General features: G+C 69.1%; 1 protein-coding gene and 1 long non-coding RNA gene across 2 annotated transcripts; one reads left to right on the top strand and one right to left on the bottom strand.

The window, feature by feature from the left end:
- The first annotated feature begins 108 nt into the window (after window positions 1–108).
- On the top strand, window positions 109–18696 carry HCN2 (hyperpolarization activated cyclic nucleotide gated potassium and sodium channel 2). The gene is made up of 8 exons (XM_025456629.3): window positions 109–755; window positions 8611–9034; window positions 9942–10103; window positions 10883–11101; window positions 12170–12316; window positions 15134–15374; window positions 15534–15698; window positions 17360–18696. Exons 1-8 carry the CDS (start codon window positions 109–111, stop codon window positions 18043–18045), a joined length of 2691 nt encoding a protein of 896 aa, XP_025312414.3. The 3' UTR covers window positions 18046–18696.
- On the bottom strand, window positions 7238–8616 carry LOC125753099 (uncharacterized). The gene is made up of 2 exons (XR_007404119.1): window positions 8480–8616; window positions 7238–7618 (listed from the first exon to the last, which is right to left on the bottom strand). It is a non-coding gene; the product is annotated as an uncharacterized LOC125753099 (long non-coding RNA).
- Window positions 18697–18761: the final 65 nt, after the last annotated feature.

The raw sequence follows: 18761 nt of genomic DNA, 5'->3' as shown, positions 1-18761 counted from the left end.
GCCCCCCGCGGCTCCGCCCCGGCCCCGGCCCCGCCTCCCCCCTCCCTCGGGCTCGGGCCGGCGGCGGCGGCGGCGGCTCCGCTCCGCACTGCCCGGCGCCGCCTCGCCATGGACGCGCGCGGGGGCGGCGGGCGGCCCGGGGACAGTCCGGGCGCGACCCCCGCGCCGGGGCCGCCGCCGCCGCCGCCGCCCGCGCCCCCCCAGCCGCAGCCGCCGCCGCCGCCGCCCGCGCCCCCCCCGGGCCCCGGGCCCGCGCCCCCCCCGCCGCCGGCGCCCCGGGCCGAGGCGGCTCCGCCGGAGGCGACGGACGAGGGCGGCCCGCGGGCCCGGCTCCGCAGCCGCGACAGCTCGAGCGGGCGGCCGGCCACCCCGGGCGCGGCGAGCACGGCCAAGGGCAGCCCGAACGGCGAGTGCGGGCGCGGCGAGCCGCAGTGCAGCCCCGCGGGGCCGGAGGGCCCGGCGCGCGGCGCCAAGGTGTCGTTCTCCTGCCGCGGGGCCGCGGGGCCGGGGCCGGGGCCGGGGCCGGGGCCGGGGCCGGGGCCGGCGGACGAGGCGGGCAGCGAGGAGGCGGGCCCGGCGGGGGAGCCGCGCGGCAGCCAGGCCAGCTTCATGCAGCGCCAGTTCGGCGCGCTCCTGCAGCCGGGCGTCAACAAGTTCTCGCTGCGGATGTTCGGCAGCCAGAAGGCCGTGGAGCGCGAGCAGGAGCGCGTCAAGTCGGCGGGGGCCTGGATCATCCACCCGTACAGCGACTTCAGGTACCGCGCGGCCGCGGCGCCGGGGCTCGGGGACGGACGCGCGGCGGGAGGGCGGGGCCGCGCGCCCCGGGGGTGACCTCGGGCCCCTCGCCGACCCCCGGCGCGCCCGGGACCCGCCCCGCGAGGCCCCGCCCTCGGAGGGGCGCGGGAAGCGCGCAGGCCCGGCCGAGCCCCCGGCGCGCCCCCTCCCACGCACCGCCCTCCCGCGCCCGCGGGCCGGGGTCTGAGCGCGGCCGGGCCGGGAGGACGAATAGAGGGGAACGTGGGCGCCGGGAGGCGGCGGCGCGGAAGGAAGGCGGAAGGAAGGGCGCTCGGGAAGGACGCGTCCCGGAGAGGCCGGCGGCGCGGGGTGAAGGGCGCGGGGCCCTCGTCCAGCGGCTCCGCCCGCGCCGCGCGCCCCAGGGAGGCGCCTGCAGGGTCCCGGCCGGGGCCGCGGGGAGGGCGCCGGGCGCGCGGGGTCCCCGAGCTGCCTCCGGGTCCGCAGCGGCAGGAGCCGCGGGGCGGCGTGTCCGCGTGTCAGTGGGTGTGTAGACGTCGGTGTGGATCAAGGCGGCGGATGCGTGGAAAGGCTCAGAGCCGGCCCGGCCCAGGGTCAGGCCGAGGATGTCTGTGGTTCGTGCTCCCTGGCGCGTGCCCCGTGGCCTGCGGGTGCGAAGCGTGCGTGTCACTGCGGGCCGTGTGTGTGATCACGAGCATGTGACTGCAGGGGGCGTGGGCCCGGGGCCATGGGCAGAGTGACCCGGGGGCCCTAGGGGTGTGTCCGCGTGGTAGGTGTGCCCGGAGAGGGGCTGCGTGCGGGCGGCCGGGCGAGCTGAGCTGTGTGCAGGGGGTGTGCAGGGGGTGTGCACGGTGTGTGCACGGTGTGTGCAGGGAGTGTGCAGGGGGTGTGCACGGTGTGTGCAGGGGGTGTGCACGGTGTGCGCCGCCTGGGAAGTTTGGAGCCGTGAGGGACGCGGCCGGTCGGGCGCGGAGGGTCCAGCCGGGCGCGCGCGGCTTCAGCACCACGGACAGCGGCCCGCCGAGCCCCGCCGAGCCGGCGTCCGCAGGGGGGACGGGGCTCCCCTGTCCTGGCCCCGCTTCATAGCTCAGGAAACAGGCGCCAAGGGGCGCACAGGCCCGGGACAGAGGTGGACGCCGGCTCCTCACCCTGCAGACCTGCCCCGGGAGGCGGAGGAAGCCTGCCCAGCGGCCTGAGTTCCCCGGGGAGGAAGGGGGTCCACACGGCGGGGCTGCGGGCGGGAGAGCTCGGTGTCTGCACTCGTGATCCCGTGATCTGGCCGGCGGGCCGGGGAGCGACATCGGGCACACAGCGGGCAGGGGGAGGGGGCCGCAGAAAGTAGCCATTGCTCCGGGGCTTCTCCAGCACGTCTGCCTGCAGCAGCTGCCCCTCCCCCGCCAGCAGTGGGTGGCCCCGGCGTCCTGGGGCCACAGGAGGGGCAGTTTGCAGCCTGGTGACCGGGGGCGGCGAGGGCGGGCGGGAGGAGTGGGGCTTGCTGGTCCTCGTGCCCTTCTGAGCGTGGTCACCTGTGAGGCTCCGGGCAGTCCACGTGGTGCGGGCTGAGCAGATAAACCCTAAGACGTGGTGAGCGTGTCCTGTGGTCGGGACGAGGGGACACGCCGTCGGACCGAACGCTTATGATACCCCCACACTGGGATGCGGCGGGGCCTCCGGACCCCGTGTTCTGGGATCGTCGGCCCCTCCAATCCCGAACCGCAAGCCTCCTGAGGTCCTCCTGGGTCAGGTGCTGCGGGGACACCTTACTCATACGGATTCAGGTCCCGTGTGGGCCGCGAGGTGGATGCGGCCGCTGGTCACAGGAAGGGAGCACGGACGTACAGCTGCTTGCCCAAAGTCACACAACTCGTCAGGGGCAAACGGGGGGTTGATGCCTGGGCTGACGGCCCCCCGGTCCTGGCTGTGGCCCCAGCTCTGGCCCATCCAGGCCAGGAGGACCCGGGAGGAGAAAGGTCTTCTGGGGGTTGTAGAGATCGGGGGCACCTGGGCCTGGGCTGCGGGCCTGAGCGTTTGAAAGCAGTTGGCAGAGCGCCGGGCAGGGGCCCCTCTGGGCCCCGTTTCCACACTTGCCTCTTTCACATCTGACCCGGTTGCACGGATGCCATCCTCTCTGGCGCCTGCACCCTCGCACTGTGCAGGATTTGAAAGCAAAAGAGATTTTGGAGGGCGGCCCCAGGCTCCCTGCCCAAGGCCATGGGGTCGCCACTTCCTCGAGCTCTGACTTTGCTGCGTGTCTGGGAAGCCGTCCCCACGCCGCCCGGCCTGGCACACACCTGGCATCGAGAGCAGGGCAGTTCGTGTCTGGTGACCTGGAGCCACCCTGGCTGTGCCTCATGTGCCCCGGGCCGCGGCTGCCCTGACTAGACTCACGGGAGTGGGTGGAGGGAGGTGTTGGGGCGCAGAGCAAGCCCCGGGGAAAGGCCCAATGTGCAGGGTGTTGGGGGTAGTCACCAGCCCCCCTGCCCTGTGCTGCCGGTGGCTGGGCCTCCTTGCCTTGGTTTCCCCTAACTGTGAGGGGCGGGGCTGTGAGGACTACCCCAGCCATGCCGCCCGGTTCTCTGGGGATGCGGGGAGTTAATTCCTGTTCCCTTCCCCTGGACCAGCCCCAACCTAGGGGGAAATGGTGGGCAGGCGTGGGGCCTGCGGGGACCTGCTGGGACCACCCGTCCTACTCTCCGCCACTTGACGCCACCTCCCAGACAGTGACACACGCAGCCCTGGGCTGTGGGGCCGGAGGGCCTGGCGGCACAGTCCTCACTGCCCTGGGAGAGCTTGGGCGACGCTGCCAGGCCTCCCCAAGCCTATAAGTGCCTCCCAGGTCTGATCTGAGTCTCCCCTGCCACTGTGACTTGGGTCCCGTAGTCCCTGATCCTGGGCCGCCCAGAGGCCTGTGTGACGGGAAGGAGAAGAGCCAGTCCCTCTCCTGCCCCTCAGAGGCATCTAGACGAGCCCAGGACCAGTGGACGCTGACCCGGGTCTGTGTCACGCCCTCTGGGGTCCCCAAGGGGCCTGGGGGGGCGGCGTGCGGAACCCAATGGCCCTGAGGTCTCTCGGCCCAGATGGCCTGGCGGAGCTGTGGGAGATCAGTGCACCGCGCTCTCAGCAAATCCCTGCATTAGCTCGTGGGAATAAATCCTGTATTATCCGGGGGGGGGGGGCACGGAGGCGGGGGGGTCAGGGCCGAGGCTCTCCCGCTGCAGACCCAGCTCACGGGCACCGGGGCGCCATAGGGACAGGGAGGCCTGTCCTCCTGTCGGGGGGCGGGGAAGGGGACTCCGTGGGCCATGCGGAGGGCAGGGCCGGGCGAGGGGCCGGGGAGGCCGAGGCCCCCTCCTCTCTCCGGGGCCCTCCTGCCAGAGCTTGGGAGTTGGGGTCCCCGCCTTAAGCATGTCGCATGTCCAAGGCCCTGGCCTCACCGTGACGGGGACCGGGCAGGGCCAGGGCGATGCTCAGGTGGGTGCCCCGTGCCTGCCCCAGACCCACGCAGCGCAGGCCACCCCGTCTCCCTCCCGCCCCCTCCCGCCCCCTCCTGACCCTCCCTTGGCCAGCGCAGGCTTCCCGAGGTGTGCATGTGTCCGTCGACCCCTCCCTGGGCAGCTCCCCGGGCACCTCCCCAGGCTGCAGACCCTGCCTCCCACCCTCACCCAAGTCCTCGCATCCGTGCTCCAGCCCCAGACCACCCGGCCGGCCGTGACAGGGGACGTCTCACCGCAGCCGCAGGACCTTGGCCCGCGCTGCTCCTCGGCCTGGGCGCGCTGTCCCCGGGCTCTCCCCAACGGCTGCTTCTCCCCCTTGCCCGCCCGCCACGCCCTCCGAGACACCCTCCCGCTCTGGCCAGAGGGACCCTCTGGGGCGCCCCCAACCACGTGTGGAGTGCGGGTCCCACGGGTGAGGGAGCGGGACGGAGCTGGTCTGCGCGGGCACAGGGTATCCTCCCTTCGGGCCGCAGGGCTCACCGGGATGGCGCGGCTTCCCGTCCTAATCCCTGACACCGCCCGGGGGCTGTACCCGCACGGGCTGCTCAGGCCCTGATCCCCGTCCCCTGCTCGCTCCTGATCCCCAAGCTCAGCCCTAATCCCTTCAGATTTGCCCGATCGCTAAATCCCGCCTGTTTCCCGCGGGGTTCTCAGTGCCCGGATCCTGGGGCGCCTCCCCGCCTGTATCTGCCCCGTCCCCCCGGGTCCCACATCTGGCCTGGTCCTGTCACTCAGCACTCAGCCTGCCTCAGTTTCTCCATCTGAGCCCCGGGCCGAGGGGTGGCGGGGCTGGGCCCCCACGGAAGGCCGGTGTCCGTGCGGCGAGTGGGGTGATGGGGGGCCGGGGCCCCGAGCCCTGACCTCCCCAGTGGACAGGCCGCTGCCCTCCCGGGGGCAGGGCGCAGTACACAGCACTGGGGACCTGGGGTTCCTTGGGGTGGGGGCCCCACTGGGGCGATTTAAACTACGGGATTTAATTATAGTCCTTGAAGGCGCAGCCCTGGGCCCTGCTGGCTGCCCCTGCACACCCCGCACCCGTCCTGGGGGGGCCGATGTGGGAGGGAGGACGGCGGGGAGTCCCAGGCCGCACAGCCCAGGAGCGGGGTCGGGGTCGGGGTCAGGCCGAGCAGACCTGTGCTCCCTGTCCCCCAGCTGGGTCCTTTGTGCCAGACCTTTGGTTCCCCTCGGTAGGTGCGGTGTCTGTCGGGGGGACCAGAGGGCGTGAGAGGGCAAGGGTCACGGCTCTGGGCACATACGGGGCATCCTGCTTAGAGCAGTGGGTCACCCTAGTGATGGCCCGGAGCTGCCCCAGAGCCCTCTGTCTCCTCAGCCCCGCTCCGCCTCTTCGTACACCCAGAGGACCCCCTGCCCCAGGAAGACAAGCAGTACCGAGGGCCAGGGCCGGGGGCCACTCCAGGGGCCAGGGCTGTGGACGCGGCCCCAGGTCGAACGAGGGTTGACCCTGACCCTGACCCTGAGCCTAGACAGGTGCAGTGTAGACAGAGGACAGGTTCTGGGAGCGCAGGCTGGGGACTCCCTGGCTGGGCCACATCTGTGTCGGATGCCTGCCCGACCCCCCCGCCCAGGAGGCCCCCACACGCCAGCCCTGCAGATTGTTTCTAGGCTCCTCCTGGGGGTTTCAAGCCCCCCTCCATGGTTTCTAGGCCCCCTGGGGGTTTCTAGCCCCCCCCCATGGTTTCTAGGCCCCCTAGGGGTTTCTAGCCCCCCCCCATGGTTTCTAGGCCCCCTGGGGGTTTCTAGCCCCTCCCCATGGTTTCTAGGCCCCCTAGGGGTTTCTAGCCCCCCCCCCCATGGTTTCTAGGCCCCCTGGCGGTTTCTAGCCCCCCACCCAACCCGTTTGTAGGCCTCTGGCCTCCTCAGTGACTCTTTCCTACTTTGTCCCAGGGCAGGCCCTGTTCAGGGAGGGTGAGTGGGATCAGAAGCCTCACGCCGTGGAAGCGCTGGGGGCTGGGAGGGGGGAGCAGGGCAGCAGGCAGGTGGGGCCCCTCCATCCCGGATCCCAGAGCCAGGCTGCATTCAGCCAAAGGAAGTCCTTAAATTTTGAGCGGTTACTGGATTTTGCCCTTAATACGACCCCACGTCGTCAGTCCCTTTCGCCCCGTCCAAGTGTCCGTCCCGCCCCGGGTACTCCCGTGGGCCCCCCACCCCCGCCCCGCCCGCCCCCCCACCCCTGCCGCGGTCCTCTTGCACTGGGGAGGCTCTGCCCGTCAGCCGAGGGGCTCCCACCCCCAGCTCCTCCCTGGGCCCGGGCCGTGGACTTGCCCGCGGCCGCACCTGCCAGCAGGCGGGAGAACTGGGTGTCAGCCCGGTCTGGCTGTTGCCGCCCAAGTGTGAGCCGTTGGGTGCCTTCCAGCCTCTGGCTCTCTAAGACTGAGCTGCTGTGAACATCTTGGTACAAATTGGTTTTTAATTTTTTTCTCTTCCTCTTGGACAGCTTCCTTGGGATCGCTTCCCCGAAGTGGAAGCCCGGGTCGCCCCGCGGGCGGTGTTAGCGCCCCCCCTTGCAGCGCTGGCCAGAGGGTGCCTACTTCCGTGGCTCCCAGAACGGGAGCTCACCGGGGCCAGGCCAGGCTGCATCTTACGGCTTTTTATTTCTTTGGGCTCATGTTGGCGAACCCCAGCCCCGGGCTCCGGGCCCGCGCTTCCATCCATGCGGGAGGAGGAGCCAGGGAGCCGGGCCCGTCCTGCCCAAGCAGGGTCGAGCCTCCTCTAAGTGCTCGTGAGCCCCGGGCCACGACGGGGAGAGCCCCGCACGCACCTGCCTGGGGGGGGAACACCTGGACAGCTAGCGGGCTCACCGGGGGTCGCTCCCTGCGGCGTCACGGGAGAACTAAAATACACGATCAGAATTCGAGACCCTCCTTTACCTGAACCTAGGCGGGCTGTGTGGGCTCCGGCCCCAGATCTAGGGCATGTGCTCCCCTGAGACCCCCACCCCACGGTCTCAGAGCGTGATGTCGACGCATGTGTAACAGAATTTGGCATTTAATTGTTTACAAATGTGCATTAATATGGCATTAGGTACAGTGACAATGTTGTGCGATCATCACCACCACCCACGTCAGGACTTTCTCATCCTCCCAAACAAAACTCCCTGCCCCACCATGTCCTCCCCCCCGGACCCCCCCAGCCCCCTTCCCCGTGCGTGGGCAAGCCCGTCCTGCACGTGTCACACGCGTGGACTCCACCCCGCGGGGCCTCCTGTGTCTGGTTCCCTCCCTGAGCGTCGTGGGCCGGGGTCCGTCCCCGGGGCGGGTGAGGGAGCCCGGAAGCTTCCACCATTGTCTGTTTGAACCATGGTCCTGGGAATGTCCTGTGAGGTCATCTGTTTGAGTTCTTGGGGTTCACACCTAGCGGTGGAATTGCTGCGTCAGACGGAAATTCTGTTTACTTTTTTAAAAAAGATTTTATGTATTTATCTGAGAGAGTGAGAGCGAGCGCGTGGGAGGCAGGGAGGGGCGGAGGGAGAAGCGGGCTCCCCGCGGCGAGCAGGACTGGACCCCCGGACCCGGGATCAGGACCTGAGCCGAAGGCTTCACCGACGGAGCCCCCTGGGCACCCCCCAGGCTACAGTCTTGGGGAGCCAACGGCACGGTGGTCCCGGGGTGCTTGTGATGCACGTCCCGGACGGCCTGACCGTCCTCACACTGTATTCACAGCTCGATGCGCAGCCTGGGCCTTTCCCGGGGGCCTCCCCGGGGGCCGCTGAATGCACCTGGGGGCTTGCGTCTGCCCCGGGGGTCCTGGCAGTGGGATCAACCAGTCCCCACATCCTCAGGAGCATTTGCCGCTGTCCGGCCTCTCGGCTCCTCCCGCCATCCGCCCCCCTGCAGGCCTCGGTCCCTTCCTCGGTCCCTACCTCGCTGCCTCTGCCCCCTGGGGTGCCCGTACCCCGTCTGCGGGAGCCCAGCTGCTCCGGACACTGGGGTGCTGCCCCCAGCCCGCCCTCCCCTCCTCCCTCCTCCTTGCTGGTCTCCCCTCTCCTTTCTCACCCAGACTGGTTTCCTGGACGCTCACCCTGCGTCTCACATTTGGACCTCTGGGGTCATGGGGCACGCTTAGGCAGTCTGGGGCCACCTCTTGGGCTCTGTCGGGCCTCCTGCTTCTTCCAGGAGGTCAGGTTGGAGGGACCCAGGCTGGGGGGGAGCCCAGCGGGCAGTGGGGTGCTGGCTAGGCGTGGGAGGGCTTCCCGGAGGCGGGGTACACAGTACCTGGGAGTCAAGACCAAAGTCCTGGCTCCACTGGAGGAGGCGAGATCCGGGCCGGTCCTCGGTGGGGACGTCAGGCCCCTGCAGGGCACGCAGGGGCGGAGGCTGGGGTGACAGCGGTGCCTCGCCCCCAGGTTCTACTGGGACTTCACCATGCTGCTCTTCATGGTGGGAAATCTCATCATCATCCCTGTGGGCATCACCTTCTTCAAAGACGAGACCACGGCCCCGTGGATCGTGTTCAACGTGGTCTCGGACACGTTCTTCCTCATGGACCTGGTGCTGAACTTCCGCACGGGCATCGTGATCGAGGACAACACGGAGATCATCCTGGACCCCGAGAAGATCAAGAAGAAGTACCTGCGCACGTGGTTCGTGGTGGACTTCGTGTCCTCCATCCCCGTGGACTACATCTTCCTTATCGTGGAGAAGGGCATTGACTCCGAGGTCTACAAGACGGCGCGTGCGCTGCGCATCGTGCGCTTCACCAAGATCCTCAGCCTCCTGCGGCTGCTGCGCCTTTCGCGCCTCATCCGCTACATCCACCAGTGGGAGGAGGTGAGCCCGCGCGGGCGGCGTGGGGGGGCGGGCGGGGGCGGGCCGGTGGGGGGGCAGGGGGCGCTGGGTGTGGGCGGGCAGGGGGGTGGAGGGTGTCAGGTGCGGGCAGGGGGCTGGGGGCTCTGGGTGCGAGCAGGTGGGGTCGGAGGGTGTCAGGTGTGGGCGGGGGGCGCTGGGTGCAGGGGCCTCTGGGTGCAGCCGGGGGGTGCTGGGTGCAAGCAGGTGGGGCGGGTGCCTGGTGTGGGTGGGCATGGGTGGAGGTGTCAGCTGTGGGTGGGGGGCGCCGGGTGCAGGCAGGTCGGAGGGGGGCGCCTGGTGTGGGTGGGCAGGGAGCAGAGGGTGTCAGGTACGGGCAGGGGGCGCCGGGTGCGGGCAGGTGGGGGGAGTGGGGAGCTCTGGGTGCAGGCAGGTGGCGGGGCGGAGGGTGTCAGCTGCGGGGGGGCCTCCAGGTGCAAGCAGGTGGGGGGCGGGGGCCGCCGGGGGTGCTGCAAGGGCCTGGGTGGAGCCACAGTACGGGGAAGTCGTGGGGGTCCCGGGCGGCCCGGTGAGCACGGACCGGCGCAGGCGACCTCCCTTCCCGGGCGCTGTAAGAGGAGGAGCCCACGGCCCCCTTGGCAGGAGCCCAGCGGCTCAGAGGGGCCAGATCACGCGAGATTACGCCCGCCCCCCTCCTGCCGCCCCAAGTCGGGCCTCTTCTGGGGTCACCGACCCCTGCTCCCACGCCCTCCACCCCCCTCCCCCGCGCTGGCGATGTCCCCTCCCCCTTCCCGGCCGTCACCAGGCTTGAAGGGGAGGGTCTGGGGGCTCTGGGGACGAGGCCTCGGGCGGGGCCACACGCGGTCACAGGGGGCAGTGGGGAGGGGAGGCGGGGACCCTCAGGCGGGACCCTGACCCGCGCGCCCCGCAGATCTTCCACATGACCTACGACCTGGCGAGCGCGGTCATGCGCATCTGCAACCTCATCAGCATGATGCTGCTGCTGTGCCACTGGGACGGCTGCCTGCAGTTCCTGGTGCCCATGCTGCAGGACTTCCCGCGCAACTGCTGGGTCTCCATCAACGGCATGGTGGTGAGCGGCGGGGCTCGGCCGGGCGCTGGGGGGCTCCCCCGGCTTCCCCCGGGCTTGCGGGCCCCGAGGCCCGACCACCCAGGCGGCTCCCAGACCCCGCGAGAGGCACAATGACCTCGTCTGTCACCAGAGATGATGTCATCGGCTCGCAGTTTTCTTCCGACTGATTCTATTCTCGGTGACACACATGTACTTAAAAGGCAGCTTTATTTATCGGGACCCTGAAAGGGGAAGGCAGGGTCACGGGCCGTAAGAACAGAAAGCACGGTGGGGGGGCCCAAGCACCTGCTGGTGCCCGGCTGACACCCCGACTGTGTACAGGGCGCCCCGGGTGCCAGACAGCAGCCTAGGGTGATGAGCCTGCCCGGGGGCTGGGAGCGCCCTCCCCCCGCCCCCCATGGCCTTGACCGACCCCCGGGGGCCATGAGCCCCCCTGTCCCCCATGGCCTTGACTGACCACCGGGGGCCATGAGCCCCCCTACCTACCATGGCCTTGACCGAGCGCCCAGGGCCGCGAGCCCCCCCAACCCCCCATGACCTTGACTGACCCCCCGGGGCACGAGCACCCCCTGCCCCCCATGGCCTTGACCGACCCCCCAGGGCCGCAAGCCCCCCCAGCCCCCCCATGGCCTTGACCGACCCCCCAGGGTCGCGAGCCCCCCCAGCTCCCCCATGGCCTTGACCGACCCCCCGGGGCCACGAGCACCCCCGCCCCCCATGGCCTTGACAGAGCGCCCGGGGCCGCGAGCGCCCTCCCACCGCCCCCCATGGCCTTGCAGAACCACTCCTGGAGTGAGCTGTACTCCTTCGCGCTCTTCAAGGCCATGAGCCACATGCTGTGCATCGGCTACGGGCGGCAGGCCCCGGAGAGCATGACGGACATCTGGCTGACGATGCTGAGCATGATCGTGGGCGCCACCTGCTACGCCATGTTCATTGGCCACGCCACTGCCCTCATCCAGTCCCTGGACTCCTCGCGGCGCCAGTACCAGGAGAAGGTCTGAGGGGGACGGCACCCTCTGGAGGTCTGGGGGCCCCTGCACTGTCCCCCGGCCTCCTGTGCTGTGTTTGCGGGGGGCCGGTGGGGGCGGGGGCTGGGCACCTGGAGGGGCCGGTGCTGTGATGAGCAGGAGCTGGAAGGGCCCCGAGGCGGTGACAGAGGGAGCGGAGTCTGGGGCCTGGGGGGGACGCAAGCCGAGCAGTGGGAGCCAGGGGTCCAAACGGGCTGGGGGTGGGGGGGTTGTCTCGGAGGCGGGCTCACCCCAGGATCTCCAGACCAGCTTGGGAGGGACTGGGGCAGGAGACACGTGGGGCAGAGTCTGCGAGCCCTGGGGTCGTGCGAGGACACGCACTGCGGCCCTCAGAGGCCTCTGGGGCCCTGGGCGGGGGCAGGGTCTGCAGGGTCAGGCCTGGGTCCGGGTGGGCGGCGGCCAAGCTGCCTCCTAGACGCCGCCCACGCCCCGCGCTGCTCCCTAGTGGCGGCCCCCCCCCCCGCCCCCTGCGGTGCCAGCCGGGTCAGCCGGGTCAGCTGGGCCTGGAGCCAGAGCCCCCGGCTGTCCGGAAGCCACGGGCCTCACACCCAAACATGAGCTGGTGCTGCCACCCGCCCGGCGTCACGGGTTCCGCTGAGCTCAGGGCAGCTGTGTGCGGGCGGAGCCGGGGCGGAAATGGGCTGGGAGACCCCTGGGGGCACCGTCCTGGGGACAGCAGGGCCTGGCACCCCGGCCTGCTGCCCACACCCCCACCCTGCCCAGGAGGGGCTGAGCCAGTTTCTGGAAAGATCTCTGGGGAGGGGAGCCAGAGCCAGCGGCAGGGCTGGGCGCCTCCGGGACGGGGTCTGGGATCTGGGGCCCGGGGGTCTGTCCACCTCCGATAAGGGCCCGCAGTCCCGCCGTCCAGCCGTTTCCCGGGAGGCAGGGAAATCCTGCCCTCATATACGCTGCCCCCAAATGCCACCCAGAAGCTCCTAACGCGTCTTGCTGTTCACCCGCAACTCAGAGTGAACGGGGCACCCCGAGTCTGTTGTCGTGGTCGCCGCTGACCCGGGCCCCCGCCCCGTTGTGCAGTACAAGCAGGTGGAGCAGTACATGTCCTTCCACAAGCTGCCCGCCGACTTCCGCCAGAAGATCCACGACTACTACGAGCACCGCTACCAGGGCAAGATGTTCGACGAGGACAGCATCCTGGGCGAGCTCAACGGGCCGCTGCGGGAGGTGAGGCGGGGCGGGGGAGGGCGGGCCCGGGGTCACCCCCGACCCAGCGCCACCCCTCGCGGCCTCAGGGACCCCGGCCCGCCGAGCCCACCCACCCGGCCACTGACAGCAGCGGGGACGTGGCCTGCGCGTCCTGGGCCCGAGACCGGAGACCCCGGCGTGGCTGGCAGGCCCTGCGGCTGCCTCCCCAACCCCGACCCCGACCCCGCCTCGGGCCCAAGTGCCGCGTCCCCCTGCGTGTAAGGGCACCTGTCGCTGGCTCCGGGGCCTCCACAGCCCGGGACCACACCTGCGAGACCCTGTTTCCGAGTCAGGTCCTGTTCACAGGCACCGGCGGTCAGGACTTGAACACAGGATTCGGGGGACACGGCTTAGCCCGCAGGCCTCAGCCGGCCGTTCTTGGGCACCTGCTGTGAGGCCCGCCCTGCACCCTCGGGGAGGCCGGGGAGCCTGCAGGCCCCCAGGTGGAGGGCACAGCCCCGGGGAGGGAACCGAGGACCGGGGGAGGGGGAGGGAGGCCGGGGGGGAATTCCTTCGGGGGGTGGGGACATTGCCCCCAGGAGGTGGGCACTCACTGAAAACCTTTAATTGTACTGGATCATTCATTCATTCATTCATTCATAGACACAGACCCCACAGATCAGAAAAGGCACACGGCCCAGTAGTTTGTGGGGCTTTTAGAAATATTTGTGTATTTAAAATCATCTCCACACCCCACGTGGGGCTCGAACTCATGACTCTGAGATCAAGAGCCACAGGCTCCGCGCACGGAGCCGCCCAGTGCCCCGGATCAGCGGCACAGCCACTACCACCGGCCGCAGCCCTGGGTCCCCGGAGGGCATCCCCCGTGACCTGTTCTGTCCCCAAGCAGAGGTGTGCGGCCTCTCCCAGCCCCCGTGCTGGACGCTGCCCGCTGGGGGCCCCGCAGACTGAGGCCCCGGGCCCTGCCCTCCTTCCCTGAGCTCTGCGGGCACCTCCACCGTCGGCGGGGTGAGGGCCGAGGGTAGGGTCCGGGCCCTCTGGGAGCGAGCACGAGGGACGCACACCCCAAAGCCCAGGTGAGAGGAGCCTGTGGGGAGGCCTCAGCTGCGTTTCTCTTCTTCTGAGCGATGCTGAGCATCTTCCCACGTGACGATGGGCTGTTTCACTTGTGTTTCTCCGAGAACCGGCCACAACTGTCGCTGCTCTTTTGTCCTTTATGTTTGGGGGACTTTATGTGACACAAACTTCCACCCCAATGGCTGTTTGTCCTTTAACTTTGCTTACTGTGGGTTTTTCTTTGCCATATGGGATTTTCATGCTGCACGAGCGCTTGCTGTATGCAGCAGGTACTAAATACGTGCTTGCTGTACCGAGTGGGTGTTCCGTGTTCCACACCTACTCTCTGTATACAGCAGGTGCCCCGTACACACGTGCTGTAGGAGGCCCCCATACCTGCACCTGTATACAGCAGGTGCACAGCGCAGACTTCTCTGGTTTGGTTTTCCACATGTGGGTCCCCTTGGAACGAGCCTGAGAGGCCGTGTGGGGAAGCGATCCGGGTCCGTCTCCCGCTACCCGGTGGCCGCGGCTGGTTTCGCTGGGTGGCTTGTGGGGCGCCCCCAGCGGCCGCCGTGCGCGGGGGGGGGGGGGGGGGTCTCTGGGCTTGCATCCGGCCCCCCACGCCCACACCCGCGGAGGCCGTGCAGGCCGTGGGGCAGGCGCGCGGTGTGGGGCCGTCCCCCCTCCGCTCTCCTTCCGGACTAGCAGGCTTTCCTGCTGTTCTTGCTGAACGACGTTGCCGGCCTTCAGCAGCTCAAAAGCAAACCCGATGGCATGTCCTCTGCGATCCCGCCACACGTGTGAGTGAACGGGGACAGCGGACGTCTTCCGTCTTTGTGGCGGCGAGGTGTTCCGGCGTCCGACCGCGCCGCCGGGGGTGGCTCCGCGTCCTCCCCAGACAGGCGCCGGCGCTTCTCCAGCCCGGGCCGGGCTGCCTTTCCTGGCCGTCCGCCGGCGCAGGTGGGGTCTCCCCAAGCCGCGGCCTCTTCCGAGGGGTCTTGTCTGTGCAGAAAGGCTGCTGGGTTTCTTTCCAAGGCTAAGCTCCCCCTTTGTTGCAGTGTCGTACTGCGGGCCGCGCTGGGGGGCGGGGGGTGAGCGCGACACCCTCACCTGGCCGCTGCGCAGGGCAGGCCGAGCCTGGGACGTTTCCGCGCTCACCCTGAGGAGTCCTTTACAGGCCCTGGGTTCTGATGCTGCCTTTTTCATCTTCGCACTGGCCGTCTCGACTTGACTCCTCTCACTGTTTTATTTCATTTACTTATTTTTTAAAAATTTTATTTATTTATTCATGACAGAGAGAGGCAGAGGGAGAAGCAGGCTCCATGCAGGGAGCCCGATGTGGGACTCGATCCTGGGTCTCCAGGATCACACCCCGGGCTTTAGGTGGTGCCAAACCTCTGGGCCACTGGGCTGCCCTCCTCTTACTGTTTCAGTTTCCGTGGGTTCTTTTGGGTTTCCCAGATCACCGTGTTAAAAGAACGATCGTAAAGAGCTTTAGCGTCACTTTGTCCTTCCCGGTTCTCGTGCCTCTGATGGCCTTTTCCTGCCTGACCGCACAGGCCGGCGTTGCTCACACACACACACCTTTTCTTGCTCCGGTCTTTGGCGGTAAAAGCTCGGGCTCCGCCTCGTAAGATGCCGGCTCTCAGGCTCAAGTGCCAAACTCCGTTGGTAGATGAAGAAGCTGCGGGATCTGAGGGAGGAGATGGGCCCAAGGCGAGGGCCCGATGGACACAGGACGGTGCCCCGCGTCACCCCTGCGTCCTGCCCCCGCAGGAGATCGTCAACTTCAACTGCCGGAAGCTGGTGGCCTCGATGCCGCTGTTTGCCAACGCCGACCCCAACTTTGTCACAGCCATGCTGACCAAACTCAAATTCGAGGTCTTCCAGCCGGGTGACTACATCATCCGCGAGGGCACCATCGGCAAGAAGATGTATTTCATCCAGCACGGCGTGGTCAGCGTGCTCACCAAAGGCAACAAGGAGATGAAGCTGTCCGACGGCTCCTATTTTGGGGGTGAGCGTCTGTGGGGACGGGGGTGGGTGCAGGGCAGGCGGAGGCCAGGAGGCTGGAGCGCACGCCTGGTCGGTGGGAGGCCCGGGTGGGTGGGGCAGGTGGGTGTAGCCGGCGGCTAGGACCTGGCGGGCTGAGGCCGGCGCCCTTGGCCACACGCAGAGATCTGCCTGCTGACGCGGGGCCGGCGCACGGCCAGCGTGCGTGCGGACACCTACTGCCGCCTCTACTCCCTGAGCGTGGACAACTTCAACGAGGTGCTGGAGGAGTATCCCATGATGCGGCGGGCCTTCGAAACTGTCGCCATCGACCGCCTGGACCGCATTGGTGAGTAGGCCGGTCTTGGGGGGCATCAACCCGAGATGAGGCGGTGCGGCCCAGCTGGGCCTCCGGGCCCCCACGAGTCCCCAGACCAGTCTGACCTGCTCTGTCCCTTGGCCAAACGTGGCCCTGGTTTCCCGAGGAAGAGGAAGCGTGGGGGAGTTCCCAGTTGTGCAGAACTTCAGTTCACGTGGCAGATGTTTGCTGAGCACCTGAGTGCCAGGAGGTGTGGATGGTGGGCCAAGAGGCTGTGTCGCAGGCCCCCCGCAGGCTGATGTCAGAGGAGGGGGTGTGGGGGTGGCGGGAATGCCTTGTGAGGCTGGGTGGAGGCCAGGATGAGTAGCTGTTGCCAGGCAGACAGGGACACGGCATGTGCAAAGGCCTGGAGTCCAGGCACCTGGAGAAGCTGGGGGGGAGGGGGGGGAGAGGAGGCAGGGAGCAGGTGCACGGGGCCGAGTAGGCCGGGGAGGACCTGACGGGACTGGCATGGGACAGGTGAGTAGTACACAGGAGGGAGACGGGGCCTGGCCATGAGCGAGGTGGCCTTGGGTGCAGAGAGAGGCAGGGGGTGACGTGAGAGCCCTCAGGACTGGCTGACGACTAGCTACGGGAGTCAGGCCGACCGTGGCCCTCGCTGCTATTTGGGGGAAAAAAGACAACTGGAAAGGCCTGGGCGGAGTGCAGAGGTGTTAGAGCAAAGACTTCCCGGTACACAAAAGGCATTCAATTCACATTTATATACAACAGGCACTCAACCATTTGCTCTTACAGTAGGTGCTCAACATATTTGGGAGGTGCTTAGATATGTTTGCTGTATACAGAAGGCTGTCCACATATGCTTGCTATGCATGTGGCGGGCATGGAGCGCTCCGGCTGTGTACAGGCAAGTGTTCTCCGTGTGTTGCTGTACACTGCAGGTGCTCAATACATGGATTACTGTACACAGGAGGTACAATGCACGCTTGCTTTAGCATGATACCCGCTTCGTGTACACAGCAGGCACCTCATGTGCTTGCTGTATACTGTGGGAGCGCAATACATGTTTACTGTATACAAAAAGCCGTGCTTGTGTCCCAAGCACGCTGGCGGTATACAGTAGGTGTCTCACGCCAGCTTTGCCTACGCAGTAGGTGCTCAATGTGCTTCCTACTCACAAGTCCTCGGTTAATGCTTGTATACAGCAGGTACTTGATACCTGCTTGCTATATGGGGCGGCAGGTTGTGCGTACTTACGGCATACAGTAGGTGCTCAGTTCTGCTTGCTATCCGTGGCAGACAGGTGGTATCTGCTGTGGGCAGGGGCTCCGTGCATGGGGAGTGCTGTGTGCGCCGCGGCCCAGACGGAGCGCCCGACACCTGCTTGCTGTGCACGCGTGTGCTGTCCACGAGCTTGCTGTACACAGCAGGTGCTCCATGAGTGCTTGTCGACAGCAGGTGTGCGTGTGGCGCCAGCAGGTGCCTGGTGCTGCCTCGGTGCAGGGGGCACTGTGCGTGCGGCCGTGCCTCGCGGGTGTGCCGGGCGCGCTGGGCCCGGCGCGCAGCCCTAGGCGCCCGGATGCCGCGCCCGCTGGGTGCGTGCAGGAGGCGCCGCATGCATGCAGCTGCCGGGGGAGCCCTCCCCCGCCCGCGCCCGCCCACGCTGACACCCCGCCCCGCCCCGCCCCCAGGCAAGAAGAACTCGATTCTGCTGCACAAGGTGCAGCACGACCTGAACTCGGGCGTGTTCAACAACCAGGAGAACGCGATCATCCAGGAGATCGTCAAGTACGACCGCGAGATGGTGCAGCAGGCGGAGCTGGGCCAGCGCGCAGGCCTCTTCCCGCCGCCGCCGCCGCCGCAGGTCACCTCGGCCATCGCCACGCTGCAGCAGGCCGTGGCCATGAGCTTCTGCCCGCAGGTGGCGCGGCCGCTCGTGGGGCCGCTGGCGCTCGGCTCTCCGCGCCTCGTGCGCCGCCCGCCCCCGGGGCCCGCGCCCGCCGCCGCCGCCAGCCCCCCGGGCGCGCCCGCCAGCCCCCGGGCGCCGCGGACCTCGCCCTCGCCCTACGGCGGCGCGCCCGGCTCCCCCGCCGCCCCCCGCGCCGGGCCCGCGCTGCCCGCCCGCCGCCTGAGCCGCGCCTCGCGCCCGCTGTCGGCCTCGCAGCCCTCGCTGCCCCACGGCGCGCCCGCGCCCGGCCCCGCGGCCTCCGCGCGCCCCGCCAGCAGCTCCACGCCGCGCCTGGGGCCCGCGCCCGCCGCCAGGGCCGCCCCGCGCAGCCCGGACCGCAGGGACTCGGCCTCGCCCGCCGCGCCCCCCGCCCCAGGCGGCCTCGACCCGCTGGACTCCGCGCGCTCGCGCCTCTCGTCCAACTTGTGACCTTCGCGCGCCGCCCCGCGGGCCCGGGCGGGCCGGGGGCGGGCCGTCACCCACACCAAAGCCATGGCATCGCGCTGCCCGGCCGCCCGCCCCAGAAGCCATAGAGGAGCCCAGGCAGTAGTAGTCGGCGGGCGGGCGGGGCACCCCCACCCCCGCGAGCCCCAGCCCTGCGCCCCCCACCTCGTCCTCGCCCCCCTCCCGGCGGCCTCGCCTGCGTGTGCGAGCGCGGGGGCTGCCTTCACCGCGGTGCCTCAGTTCCCCCAACTGTGAAAGGGGACGGGGCGGCCGCGGCCGGAGGAGGAGGCTGTGGACCCCGCCGCCCGCCCCGTAGGTGGCCCGCCCGCCCCCGGAGGATTCTGTTTTTTAAGTGCAATACTCGGCCGCCGGCTTCCTGCTGCCCCCATCGCTCACGCAATAACCGGCCCGGCCCGTCCGCGCGCGTCCGTGCTGACCTCCCCGGGGCGGGCACACCCAGCCCCTCCGAGCCCGGCGTCCAGGGCCCGGCAGGCCCCGTGGCGCCGGGGCGCGGGGCGAGGCCGGGCCACCGTCGAGATGAATGTACTGACGAGCCGAGGCAGCAGCGCCCGCCGCGCCCCACGCCCCTAACCCCACGCCCCCATTCCACGCAATAAACGACAGCATTGGCGTCCAGCCTGCCGGCCTCTGATTCTCGGCGCCGTCCGGGCGCGCAGGTGCCCCAAGAGCGACAGAAGACA

This window comes from Canis lupus, chromosome 20, assembly GCF_003254725.2.
Source record: "Canis lupus dingo isolate Sandy chromosome 20, ASM325472v2, whole genome shotgun sequence".
Lineage (NCBI taxonomy): Eukaryota > Metazoa > Chordata > Mammalia > Carnivora > Canidae > Canis > Canis lupus.
Note: the sequence above shows the minus strand (reverse complement) of the source record. Positions and strands in the feature narration are given on the sequence as shown.